Source organism: Mustela lutreola, chromosome 6 (genome assembly GCF_030435805.1).
Source record: "Mustela lutreola isolate mMusLut2 chromosome 6, mMusLut2.pri, whole genome shotgun sequence".
NCBI lineage: Eukaryota > Metazoa > Chordata > Mammalia > Carnivora > Mustelidae > Mustela > Mustela lutreola.
In genome coordinates, this window is record NC_081295.1 from 40999962 (window position 1) to 41014361 (window position 14400).

General features: G+C 44.9%; 1 protein-coding gene across 6 annotated transcripts in view; it reads right to left on the bottom strand.

The window, feature by feature from the left end:
• The window catches only part of ANKRD6 (ankyrin repeat domain 6), a 188146-nt gene that overhangs the window by 65429 nt on the left and 108317 nt on the right, over positions 1–14400 (bottom strand). For 4 of the 6 annotated variants that reach the window (XM_059177098.1, XM_059177089.1, XM_059177090.1 and 1 more), the window contains one exon: positions 86–348. In XM_059177098.1, coding sequence (XP_059033081.1) covers positions 86–205 — 120 coding nt within the window. In that variant the 5' untranslated portion in view covers positions 206–348. Of the gene's footprint in view, positions 1–85; positions 349–3680; positions 3757–8396; positions 8586–14400 lie in introns of those variants that run through there. The other 2 variants (XM_059177092.1, XM_059177093.1) reach the window with 2 other exon arrangements.

Genomic DNA, 14400 nt, shown 5'->3' on the forward strand with positions numbered 1-14400 from the left:
AACTGAATGGTTGTACAGACAATGGTTATTAAGAGGTAAGCTTTTTCCCAGGGAATGGTTAAAGCGTTTCCCCCCTTCTTGTTACCTTGGTAACTGCTACCTTGGCGCCCTTGTTGATGAGCTGAACCACATTCTCTGCTTGGCCTTTGTACGCAGCTATGAGAAGGCGTTCTGAAAGCGCAGCGACCGCATCCTGCTGGCTCATGAATTAGGAGAGAAAGGTTTTCAGGAACGCAGTAGACAAGTTCCTTCGGCTCAACACGATGCCACTGGCCCAGGCAGGCACCCACGGGTAAAGATGCTCCTGAGCGTCAGAAGGTGCCTTTATTACTAGGCCATTTTGGGGACCTAGGGATCACAAAACAAAGTTGTCATTAGCACCACTCAGCATACAGCACGGGCCACACCTCGTCTCTCTGATTTCAGGGCATTTGCTGGGGGCTCATGGCAGGGGACAGAAGCTGGGCAAAGACGGGACAAGCACGAAGCGCATTCTGCACACCAAAGCTCCTGAACCTGGAAACAGAAGACAGCAGAATGTGCCAATCTCCCGCCCTTCTTCCTGCTTCAGGAACATTCTCCAGAGGATTATAACCAAAACTGTGAGGTCTGTTCTGCACTTCCATCCTAGGTAACAGGGACCTGATATAATCCCATCAACATTGCGGGGTTTCCAGGCCTGCCTTTGGCAGGTGACTGTACTGTGTATGATCACAAAGGGCCTTGGGACCAAGTTTTGTGGGTCCGCCACGGCTAACATGCTGCTTCTGCTGGCAGGTGAAGGTGTGTGGACCACACCTCACAGAGACCCTGAGGACTGGGTTAAATCCTTGGCATTCTGTCCCAGCATTTACTACAGTTCTTTTGCTTCATCCTTGTCTCAATGTAAACAGTGCAGTTTCCCGAGTTCTGGGATAGATGGAGAACTGTGCGCAGGCCCTGGCCATCTCCCAGTCCCAATTACTATAGGAAAAACCCACTCTGGGAACAACAAAGGTGCTACGAACACTGACAGTGTGCACTGCCAGCTGCACCAGGAGGGGCTGGTGGTGGTGGTTCCGAGCTTAACAGGAAATAAAAGGGCCTACCAAAACCACCTAGGGGGCTTGAAGCCACACTCAGAGTAGTGATCGGGAGGTAGTGACTAGTAGTCAACCTCTTCTTTCCACCAAATGGCAAATGAACAGACTTCTAAAGACTGACTCCTCCAGTAGCCCTGGACCACCATTAGAGCAAACCAAAGCCACTGGTAAGTGTGTCAAAAGTAAAGGACTCAGGGCTCCTGGGTGGCCCAGTCAGTAAAGCACCTGACTCTTGATTTCGGCTCAGGTCAAGATTTTAGAGTCCTGGGATGGAGCTCTATGTTGGGCTCTACACTCAGCAGGGAGACTGCCTGAGGTTCTCTTTCCCTTCTCTCTCTCTGCCTCAACCCCACTCAAACGAATTAAAAAAAAAAAAAGCCAAACTCATGCACCCTGGTCTGCTCATTGGAAGTGCAACAAACCTGGAGAAGGAATGTTCCAAAGCAGAAGACTCCTGTTAGTCACGGTTAAAGGTCCCTGGACACACCAGAAATCTTGACTGAATGAACGAGCCAATGAAAGAATAACATTGAGACTCAAAACAGAGAAACAGAGCTAGAAATGCCACTGGAAATTCCCAGGGTCCCCCTGAAAGACAAGTTTGGGCTCTATGTTTTCCAGACTGTTCCACTGTTTAGAGTGGTTTGTTTTTATAAACATTGGATACACTGTTCCTCTGTTCAGATAACATGTGGTACCTTCAAACCAGTAATACTGAGCTTCTGCTCCGTTTGTCCCAATACTGCAATATGAGCCACATATGAGCTGTGGCTTCCTAAATACTCTCCCTCCACAACCACATTCTTCCACTTAAACTCATTTGTTATCTTCGCGCACTCAACGGCCACCTTCCCGTACCCAAACTTTTCTTGCAATGGGTATCTGAATGTCTCAACTACAATAGCCCAGTTCATACAAATACTATGATCATGACTAAAATTTCACACATTTTACTTCATAGCTTAGCTCCTGGGGCTAGAGATGTCCTTTGTGCAAACTCAGTGCAGCCCATCAGCCGAGGTCATGGCCTGCAGACCAGCAGCGCTGTCCAGTCTCCCCAGCAACAGACGCTGGGTCAGCAGGCCCACAGTACACGGACAGCCACTCCCCTCCTAACCCAGACAATAAATTCGGCTCTCAGACACTTATTGCCATGGTTGCAGGCTTCTGAGATAGCCTTGTTTACATAATTACCTTTGGTAAAGAGCCCTTTACAAATCCAGTGCACATTACTATTCCTTTTTTTTTAAATAGAAAAATATTACAATTGAAAAATGTTGGCCAAACAGAATTTTTAAAAATTTACTATTTTTATTTATTTATTTATTTATTTAGCTTTGCCGTTCCAACTATTTAAGAATGACATGTTCCCCACTCTCCACTCAACCCTACCCCCTTCACCATGGCCAATGCACAGCCTGCCTGAGGCACGAGGCAACTCCGGGACACGTTGCTTATAGGGGTATGGATACTCCCAACTGGAATTGCACAGAAAACTCCTGCAAAATCAGGAACAGAATCCCAGGGTTTCAGTTACCAGTCTGCAGATAGCACCATCCCTTTGTGCTTGGGCATCTCAAGTTCATTCTCGATTTAGATCCAGCAAGAGGCTCACTGGTAGGGCCTCCAGCATTCACCTACAGTTGTATTCACACACAGGGTGGTGGGAAAGGATCAAAGTGAGCCTTCTTTTTGGCTTCCTTTCTATACCTCCATCCTTCTGGAGTAAGGGCATATTCAGCTTCTGTCTGACACCTCTAAACTGACAAATCAGACCAGGCAGAGGCGGGCTGAGGGAGAGCTATGAGGAGGATGGAGGACCCCAAAAAAGGAGTGGGGGATGGGAGGAATAGAGAGGTGACAATCAGTCTGCAATCGATGACTTAAACTCCACTGCCCACCTGTTGGGTGCCCGGGCTGCAGCAACCCCATGCCCTCATTAAATCTGAGCCGCCTCTTCCAAGTAGATCAGCTATCATTCAAGACACTTCCCACTGCCGGCGGTGAGGAATTTCTTCTGCCCCACATTTACCAATCACATCCCTCTTTGTCACAATGCTCACTTTCACAGGGCTCCAGAGAAAAATATTAAATGCAAACATGCTTCCAGCTCTTTAAGCAGAAATGAAATAAATCCATGATCATAAATATTCAATGAGCATCCTGAATCCAGAAAGGTATTTAGGTTCCTAAGAAAGATCTCCCTCCCTTCTCCCAGCCCACTGCCCCGTTTTCACTGCATTCCAATTTGCCAATGCTTTTTTTCTCTCATCACGAATGCCAGAAGGCCATACAGCTGCTTGGTCTGTGATGCAATCTGTTTTCTTTTTATAGCAAAAGGTCTGGGAGGTTTGCTTTTGCTGTTTTCTTGAGGATTTACCACAAAGTCTCCTGGAACCAATATCCCCAAACCACTACAGTTTCCTAACAGACAAAATATTCTAGAAGAGACCTGCGAACAGCCAGAACCTTATGCACAGCCCACCCAGAGACAGTCCACAAACACCCAGAAGCAGTGGTTAGGGAGCACTATCAATTACAATAACTCGCTTTGCACCTACTCCTCAAAACCCTGTAGCGAAGAGAGATTGTACTCACATCCAGGGGTCTGTCCTCCCCATTCTACATGGTGTCCTGCTGCTGGGTAACTGTTGTCAATTCTTCCCTGGAGAGATCATTAGCTTCCTAGGGTTGTCATGCTCAGTGGGTATGCAATGATTTACTTGCCTTTTTCCCTTGAGCTTCCTCTGCCAACTCTGGCCAAATCACATCTAAAAGCTTATTAAGACATCCACTCAGCTCACAATGTCTTGCTGCTTCCTAGTCTGCTCATCACAGCTTCTGAAAGTCTTGGGTCTTCGGGTCTTGTCGGACTGCTCCCTTCCGCCGGCAGAGGACCTGTAACACTGCCCTATTGAAGAGTCAGGGAATAATTCACAAATGGGCGGAATGATTTTCAGTGATGCTCAGATGACAGAGAAACGAAGTTTGCATCTGCCAGCAGTCATGCCAGGAGAAGAGATGAATGTGCATGTCGTAAGGGAGGGAGAAGGCAGGCAGAGTCAAAACCTGTAATGAACTGCCTTTATGGTAAGAGGGAACAGCAGAGATCCAGATACTCCTCCCTCCTAGGCAGAGAGTTCCAGCACTGTGACTGCAGCAGCACAGGAGTCAAGGCGCTGGGAGAGCAGCTGTTTCAGTGTTTTGTAAGCCCAGAGTTTGTCTCACAAACGCTCCTCTAAACAGAGTCTCTGCGGAGAGGGGGAAGGGAGGAGACAGGGAGCAAAGCTGTTGAGTTTTGACCGAGTGTCGTCAATGGCCCTAAACATCACAGGGGTGTCCTCCAGACCACTTGATGAAGCAGCAGGAAACTAACTCCCAACTTGAACAGTCATAGAAAGGAAGAAGGTTTTCACTTTGACTTGAGCCATCTTATCATTTTTCCCTTATTTTGAAAGCCAGAATTGTTGGTCCTAAAGGTGGGAATATTACTCAGCCTGTGTAAACCCTCTAAGCACCTTCCCTGCTCAAGGCCTTGCCCCTACTTCCTTGAGGGTATCAGTTCTTATGGGCAACAGGCTGGGATTCTGCTTTGGCAATTATTTGGCTTATACCAAGGGAAGAACAGCCAGACTCAGGGCAGTGCATTACAGAGAGACTGAATTCCACTGGGGAGACAAGGTGCCAGTAGAATGATAAGCTTCTTTTTAATACACAGCAATTGTACTGGTTTATCCTAAAGTGATCATTGCTGGGATACTGCCATCACGGCCTCACAAGTGAGGTCAGAACACGGAGCAATGTGACTCACTCCCTGCTCTAAAGAAACTGGCCCTGATAGGTCTTACAGAAGCCCCAAAGACCAGATGCCAAATGAGAAAAGCAAACTGAATGTGACTGAGGTACAAAGAAACAAGTGGTTACTTTTGTGGGACATTTCCTTCTACTGAGAGTACGTACCCCACAGGTAGGGACCCTCAACATAATATTATCAGTGAGGACAGTACGACTATGGCTGTTCACAGAGACTGGGGTCCCCAAATGCTATCTGCAAAAGACAGGGACAAACAGGGGCAGAACACCTCTTGAGCGAGCCCATGACTCATTTTACACACCTCACTGTTGCAAAGGAACAGTGTGCTTATTTCTGGTGCCACATGAAGTTCAGGACTTCCGAATGTGACAGTTAATGAGTTGTTGAAATAATCACCTTCAAAGGAGGTTTCCAGAGGCTGTTGCAGTAAAGGCTGAAGAGTGACATCTGGAAACCTATGACATGCTCTACCATCAAGGAAAGCAGCTAACACACATAAAATTAGTATCAGAGCCCTAAGGATATCACTGAATAAAGTTATGATTGACAGAAAGCTTGTGGTATAGAGACCTCTTCTTTTTACATGGGACAATCATTGCACGTTGACTGCCCCGTGCTGCTAGATCACCCCAAGCTGGGGCTACCAAAATCACATATACTGACACCCACGTGCTCAAAAGCCACACCAGGTCATCACTGAGCCTTCTTTCCCTAGACAAGTTGATCATGCCCCCATCTGTGCTCTTACAGTCTTCTGTAAGCTCCTGTTATAGGCTGAGTTGTGTGTCCCCCACCCCCTGCAAATTCCTATGTTGAGGCCCTGACTCTCAATGTAACTGTACTTGAAAATGGTACCCTTCCGAGGTAAATAAGATACAGTGAAGTCATAAGGACGAGGCTCTGATCTGTTAGGATTGGTGTCTTTATGAGAGAGACGTTAGAGACTCGATCTAATCACGATCCTATCTGCCCTCCCACACCCATTCTCAGAGGAAAGGCCATATGAAGACAGAGCAATAAAGTGACTACCTGCAAGGCAGAAGGAAAGTCCTTACCAAAAACCAAACCCTGCTGGACCCTGATCTTGGACTTCAGCCTTGAGAACTGTGAGAAAATAAATTTCTATTATTTAAGCCACTCAGTCTACGGTATCTTGTTCTGGCAGCTTGAACTAAGACAACTCCCCTTACAGTATAGTTGCTCACATGGGCTCACCGTTGATCTTCTAAACTCCTTGAGGACAGGAACCCTGTTTTGGTTATCTTGTATTCCAGTGCCTGGTGTACTTCCTGGAATATAGTTAGCCTTTGAAGTCTGTTAAGTGGATGACAGGAAAACTAAGAACTAATTGCTTTTTCTAGTCATTAACTCGTCTGTAGGAGCCTGTGGATCTCATGAGAAAAACAGGAAGTGTCTGCCAATTCAGCAAACCATTTTCTCCTTCCCCCACAGATGAGGCAGGCTATGGCTCCTGAAACTCCAAGAGATAATAAATGGACGTAGTCATTCTCCTCTCTCCCTCCCTCCCCCAAATAGAGGCTCTTCTGCGGAAAAGAATTACCGATCTGGAGAATTACCAGTCTGGCCACAGACCCTGCAGGTCCGTCAGCACCACAAGCCTTGGGCCACACCACAGCCACTCAAGAATTTTCTTTTTGCCATCCTCAATGCCTGTTGGGTAAAACCACAAAGGCTAAAGACAAACCAAAACAAACAATGACAAATTATAATAAAACCAATCCCCATGCAATAGTCTACCTTCCATGCATATGTTTCTCCCATCTACTTTTTTTTTTTTTTTAAGATTTTGTTTATTTATTGGACAGAGAGAGAGATGGCTAGAGAGGGAACACAAGCAGGGGGACTGGAAGAGGGAGAAAGCAGGCTTCCAGTCAAGCAGGGAGCCTGATGTGGGGCTCCAACCCAGGACCCTGGAATCATGACCCCAGCCAAAGGCAGATGCTTAATGACTGAGCCATCCAGGTGCCCCTTCCACCCACTTCTTAAATCTGCTTTGATCAGGCTTCTTTCTGCCCCCAGTTTTCCCACTAAACTGTTTGTTGTTGATGTTGTACTGTACTATGTATTTATTGAAGAGAGAGGCACAAACAAAGAAACTGGGAGGGAGAGCTTTCTTGCTTAGTGTGCTAGAGGCGAAAGGAGTCAGCAAAGTTCTCACAGAGAAGGGCAGGTGTGCGATGAGTGGTGGATGTGTAGGATTTTGTTAGCTAGTGAAGAGGAGAGGAAATGGGCAGAAGAAACAGCAAGAGCAAAAAGGCAGAATAGTCTGGAAGTGCACATCATGAGTGGGAAAGAGAAGTGAAGAGACTGTTGCAGGTGAAGCTTGTAGTATGTGGGTGATGACCCACAGATCACGTAGCAAAATATGGGCTATGAAAAAATTTTCATATCATGCTAAAGATTGGTTTCTATCTTGCATTTGTGATGGGGAGCTCTAGAAATTGGTAAGCAGAAGAGAAACTAGTCATATTTTTACTCAGAATTCAAGATTTCCAAGAATTGCATTAATTATAATTATGGGTTCATGCTACACTTTGAAGATTATATGCACATGGCTTTCTTTCTCGTTCTTCCTTTGTATATTTCTTCTTTTATTCCCTTCCTCTTTCCTCTTTTCTTTTTATTTTAATCAAAAGATCTTATTTTTTAGATCGGGTTCAGGTTTACAGAAAACCAAGCAGAAAGTACGGAGGATTTCCATATACCCCACCAACCCAACTGCCAGTTCCCCCTATCATTAACATTTTGCATTGGTGTGGAAAATTTGTTACAATTGATGAGTCAATGTTGATACATTACTATTAACAAAAGTCCATGGTTTATATTAGGGTTCCTTCTTTGTGTTACAAGTTCCATGGGTTTGGACAAATGTATAACTGAGGGGTATGTATGATTACAGTAGTATACAGAATAGTTTCATGCTGACATAAGTGTTCCCCACCTATTTCTCTCTCCCCTCCTCAACTCCTGGCAACCACTGAACTTAATACTATCTCTATAGTTTTGCCTTCCCCAGAATGTCATGTAGTTGGAATTATATAGTATATAACCTTTACAGTTCGCTTCTTTCACTTAGTAATATGCATTTAAGGCTCCTCCATACCTTCTCGTGGCTTCATAGCTGATTTTTGTTATCACTAAATAATATTCCATTCTACAGATGTACCATAGTTTGCTTACCCATTCACCTATTAAAGGGTATCTACATTGCTTCCAAGTTTTAGAAATTACAAATAAAGCTGCTCTAAACATTCACGTGCAGGATTTTGTGTGTCATACTTTTTTTTTTTTTTTTTTTAATCTCATCTGGGTAAATACTAAGGAATAGCACTGCTAAATCATATGTTAAGAAAATGTTTAGCTTTATAAGAAACTGCTATGCTGTCTTCCAAAATGGCTATAACATTTTGCATTCCCACCGGTTGATTTTACATTGACCTGATTGCCAAATGCAATGGTAGGTAACTTTCAGTTCTTACCTTATGTGATTTCTCTGTTGCATTAGGCACTGCTACCATTTCTTCATCACACTTCCTTCTCCTCTGGTTTCTGTGACCCAATGTCTCCTCATTCTCCTACCATCCCTTGAACTATTTTTTTTTCTCCCATTCAAGGGCTCTTCATTTACTGGTCCTTTAAATGTTGCAGGTCCCTGAGATTCTATCCCTGATTGCCTTCTCCGCTCATCTTCTCTAGAAAATCTCTGTTACCCACCTCCCCACCCCCCGCTGCTGCTGCCCACATGCTCCTCTGCTGCCTAGATACGGACTTCTTTAGCCTCAATCACTTTCTCTGAAGCTCCATATTTTAAGCACCCAACCATTTAAAGACATCTTACTTGGATGTCCCCTATCAACATGTCCACACCCAAATCATCACCTTTCTTTCAAACCCAGTCCTTTTCCTTTACCCCTATTTTGGTGAGTGGCTCCACCTTTCATCTATCTGCTTATTTCCCTAATCTGGAACACTCCTCCCATTCCTCTGATTCTCCTTCCCCCGCCCCCACATTCCATAAATTACCAAATCCTCCTGATTTGAGACAGTAATACGCTGAGATTAAAAATGAGAATCTTGAGGGGTGCCTGGGTGGTACAGTCAGTTAAGTGACTTGGTTTCAGTTCAAGATGTGATCTCAGGGTTGTGAGATCGAGCCCTGCCTCTGGCTCCACGCCCAGTGTGGAGTCTGCGTGGGATTCTGTCTCCCTCTCCTTCTGCCCCTCCTGCTTGTGCTCATGCTCTCTCTCACATACAAATAAAGTAAATAAACTTTTTTAAAAATGAGTCCCAAGGTCACATTCCTGGGGCTCAAATTCTGCTCTGCCATTTTCTTTGGGCAAGTTTCTAATGACTCTAAGCCTGTTTTCTCATGTGTAAAACAGAGTAACAGTTCTTAACTTATTGGGTTGTTGCAAAGACTAAACGAGATAATACATACCCTATACAATGTCTGACACAGAGAAAGTGCTTAGTAAATATAAGCAAGGCTGTATGGTTGATGTTTAAATGTTCCTTGTTCTGTTCTCTCTCCTTTAGCTGCACTGCCACTGCTTTGATTCAGGATGTCATCGTTTCTTACCTCAACCATCGCAGTGGTCTCCAACTGGATGCTAATGATGTTTCTTGAAATTCTGCTTGTGATTATCTAAACTTGGAAATTGGGATAAGAAAGGTGAAATAAGTTTTCAGCTTGTGTAATGGAATCTGCTGCTGCAGATGAGTTTTTACAGAGGTAAAAGTAGGCCAGACTAATGTTCAAGATTCTGACAGTGAGTGTGCTTTGGCCCAAAATGCATCTTCAATAAAAGATAACTGTAGAAGTCAATGTAACCTGCCCAGATAGTTGTTAGGATTTATTAAACTTGACCTTTGGGAAAGATGGAGCCATTGAGCCATCAGTGTTAAATTCTCTCTCCTCTGACGGGTCCTGAGAAGATCACTTGAGCCAATAAGAGAGAAATCCCCCCTACTGATGTGTCAGTGTTAGAAGAACAAGATAATGAGAAACTTCTCTTCCAGTTTGTTTCAAGATGACAAAGATGGAACTCAGACAGATGAGCCGCAATGCAGGAGTCCCTGCATCTGCCTATAGCCAGGCAATAGTCAGCCAGGTTGTGGCATGTCTTTGGTGCCAATCGTTTTGTCGTTGTCTATGGCCTCTCATCCTCTGTGCTTCTAGTCGAGAGTCTTTCATGACGAGATCTTATGGGGGCTGTGAGACTGCTGATCACAGGACAGAAGTCAGCATGCGGAAGCTGCCTCCCATGGCAGTCCCCCTGTTGCAAGTCCTGTCCACTCCCTCGTCACCTCGATATATGTTATCACTCTCAGAATGCTCTTTGCACAACAAATGTGATCGTGCTTCGCCTTTGCTTATAACCCTCAACGACTCACATTCCCCCAGAACAAAGTCCAGAGAGACACAAATCCACACACGGCCTGGTCTTCCCTCTGTTTCTAACCACCTGCTCTGCTGACACCCCACCCACCCATCCTGCTTCCTGGCTTCACCACACTGGTACTCGGAATCTTAAAACCACCAGCCTGCCACGTTTGCTTACAATGGTCTTTAGATCTTTTCCAAACTCCTCCTTACCCTTCCAACCTGATTCAAATTGTCTTTCTCTCAGATGATTCCTCCAATGCTACTCCATCCTCCAGGTTCCCAAGGCTCAAATCCCAGGTACCCTGAGCTCAAATCCTGCCTTATCTACTTATGTTGGGCAATGTATTTAATAAATCTAGGTTCATTTCCTCATGTGTAAAATAGAAAGAATAACAGTTTTTACTCATTGAGTGATGGCAAACATCAAATGAGGCTAATACAAAACAATGTAACTTGTAAATCTCCCTGTAGGTATTTACCAAACGGGACTGCAATTGCATGATGTCAGTATTGTTGGTGCCTCCTCCTACCTTCTGATTAAAAAGGATTCTCCACTCAGCTGCTCTTCTAAGGACACCGTCCCAGCCAGAGAGGCTCCTGGGCTTCAGGATGGAGAATTAGAGGATGGTCAGTAGAGAAGCGAAAGGAGAAGGCAGACTTGTGAAGGGAGGCCAAGCGAATCTGTATAACAAAGAGCTGGGCCAGCAAGAACGGCCATGCAGGCTGGAGGATGGAACAAGAGCTTCTTGGGGGCAGTAAACACCAGGCTTCTTCTTCTTCTTCTTTTTTTTAAAGATTTTATTTATTTATTTGACACAGAGAAAGATCACAACTAGGCAGAGAGGCAGGCAGAGGGGGAGGGGGAAGCAGGCTCCCCGCTGAGCAGAGAGCCCGATGTGGGGCTCCATCCCAGGACCCTGAGATCATGACCTGAGCCAAAGGCAGAGGCTTAACCCACGGAGCCACCCAGGCGACCCCAAGAGGCTTCTAAACATTGTGGAATGTGAAAGAGAATGTGAGGGCGAGGAAATGGGATATGAAAATTGTTACTAAGAGTTTATGAATCAAGTTTCCTTTAATTTTTTAAGAGCAACAAGTAAATGATTACCCTGTTTTAAAAAATTAATTTTGAATTATGATTATTTGAAGATGTCCATACAAATACTAGACGATAAGAGAATGAAATTCTTTAGAGTTTCCCTTGTTTCCAATGTCTTTGCTCTCAGACTTAGTTCTCTAGTACAGGGGCTGTGTCTTGTTCCTTTCTGTAAATCCAGTGCAAGCACACAGCCTGGTGTGTGGTTTATGAACAATAAACACTTGCTGAACAAAGAAACATGTCTACGCTTATACAACTGGATCATCAGCTCCTATGAACAAGTCAATCCTCTTATTTTTCCATGTGCCCAAATAAATCATTGAAAGCTGTAGTGAGTTGAATGGTGCCCCCCACCCAAAGGATACGTTCATGTCCTAATCCCTAGAGCCCGACTGTTAAATTGTATGACGGAAGATATAGGATGTTAAGGATCCTCAGAACAGCTGGTTACCCTGGATTATCTGGGTGGGTCCCAAATGCAATCATGTGTATCCTAAGAAGAGAAGCAGAGGGAGTTTTAAGACATAAGAGGAGGCCGTGTGACCCCAGAGGCAGAGATTAGAGTGAGGAGGTCACAAGCCACCTGGAACCATCAGAGGACAGAGGAGAAAAGGAAGAACTGCTCCCTAGAGCCTCCATAGGGAGTAGAGCCCAGCTGACCCCTTGACTTCAGACTTTTGGCCTCCAGAATGTGAGAGAATAACTTCCTATTATTTTAAGCCATTGAGTTTATGGTGATTTGTTATAGCAGCCAGAGGAAAGTAACACAAATGCCCTTATACATAATGGATGTTCAATAATTCTTTGTCATTTACCTGTCGGGAGTCACTTACAATCATAAGATGTGCTTCTTTTTCAAAGTCACTCACCCACACCTGCATGGCCAAGAGCCAGGACTCCACTAAGTCAACACTTGTGATGGTGTTGTACCAAGGGATCCTTCACTGCTGTCTCAGGGACAGTCAGGTTCCAGGGACTGTCTACTGACTACACATTCCAACAGAATGTTCTTCACTCCTTCCTCCAGGAAGGAGATAGTACGGTAGGGAAGCACTTGATAATGAATTAGAGGGTACAGAGCCACCCTCATGGGGTCTCACCAGCTGGCAGCCACTCAGCCTGAGTACTCAGGGGTCGACCTGCAGGAAACACTGCTGAATTGAAAGAGAGCCATGGTAGACTCTCAGCTCCTAATCTGAACCACAGTGCGCACACACACACGCACGTGCACACACATCCCCAATCATGAAGTTGCTCTGCCAGCCAAGAATTAAGTGAATGCAACCCTGCAGACATAGTCTCAAATATGAGACTTCTCTCAAAGGCCTTCTCTCAAAGCTTCGCTCAAAGCTGGAGAAGGTCTCCCAGTTGGCAAGCCCATGACCCTTGCAGGAGACCACTCACACACACTCAGAGAGACTGCTTCTACTTATCAAAGTCTGCTGTGTGATCTTCTAGAAATTATTGTTTTTAAGTCTGCTGGACCCAGTTTTCATAAGAGTGATCCCATTTTGACCAATTGCTCTGTCAACGAAGTAACATAATATCCATCTGATACTACAATAGAGACTATGATGCATGTCACCCCTCCTTCCCAACTCCCATTTCCTCTAATCCACATGACTTTCTGCAATAGCTCTTTCAAAATCTGCAACTTTCAGCAAGCATGACTGGGTTAGATGTGATTTGATAGAAATACTGTCTATCACCTACAAAAGGAGACATCCAGTGTTCTGGAAATGCTGGTACTCCATCACTTGTTTCCAAGCCACTGTTTGCAAAAAGACAATACACACATGGTTTTCCCATATCAATTCCCCCTTTTTTTTTTTTAAGATTTTATTTATTTATTTGACAGATCACAAGTAGGCAGAGAGGCAGGCAGAGAGAGAAAGGGAAGCAGGCTCCCTGCTGAGCAGAGAGCCCGATCCAGGGCTCGATCCCAGGACCCCAGGATAATGACCTAAGCCGAAGGCAGAGGCTTTAACCTACTGAGCCACCCAGGCACCCCTCAATTCCCTTTTAAGAGTGGTTGAGGTAGAAGTAGGTAGAAGCAAGGGGAGAAGAAGGTTATTTAAACACTCTACCCACAGAGTGTGCTTCGTGACTTTGGGAAAGTTATGTAACTTTCTTGGGCCTTAATGTTCTCATCTGTAAAATGGGGAGAATAATGGTAGCTACTGGCTTCATCAGGCAGCTGAAAGAATTACCTGTTGGGTATAGATGACAAGCACTTCACATAGCACCTGGCACAGAGTAAGGACTCAGGAAATACTAATTGTGCATGTGTGCATGTATAAAGTCAACCAGAGGCTAAATTCTTCAATTAGATTACCAAATCCTTCCTATCACTTAATCCTTCTTCCATCTTTTCTGTGTAGTTCCCAAGAGCTCCCCCAGGGAGAGCTTGGTCCTTTGGCCTTACTCAGTACACAACATGACACAGCGTTTGGCTTCAGCACAGACCTTTGCTGGGATCAAGTGTCCCTGGAGGAGAGGAATTAGGACTTCAAGTACAGCTGGCCGTCAGGGAGGCTCTGCAGCCTCTCCCCATACTTGAGCCATCAAATAACGACAATCAGACATGTGCATGCTTGGAAAGATGGACTCTGGTCTGGTAGACTCTGCATCCCAGGGCAGTGAGGACCTGTTTACTGGGTGGAGGGCCATCTTCAGGGGAATGCTCTGTTTGAAGTCAGCTCTCCTTGTGTTCAACCTCTGTCTCTACCCCTGGTTATTTCCCAGCTCAGACTTTCTCTAAAACTGGTTATTGTTCATATTTTAAGTTTCAGTCATAGATTAACCATGAGCAAATTTGGTTTGAATTATTTTGCTAAATTACATCACGTGGCAAACACACCTAGTTGTCATCAGCATCAGTTATGGTGCATTATTTGAAATTAAAATTCTGCCACATCTTTACAAGGAAAAGAGGTTTCTATAGTGAAGGCAGCAGGTACAAAAATGACACCGACCTTGAATTGCCTATTATATGCCC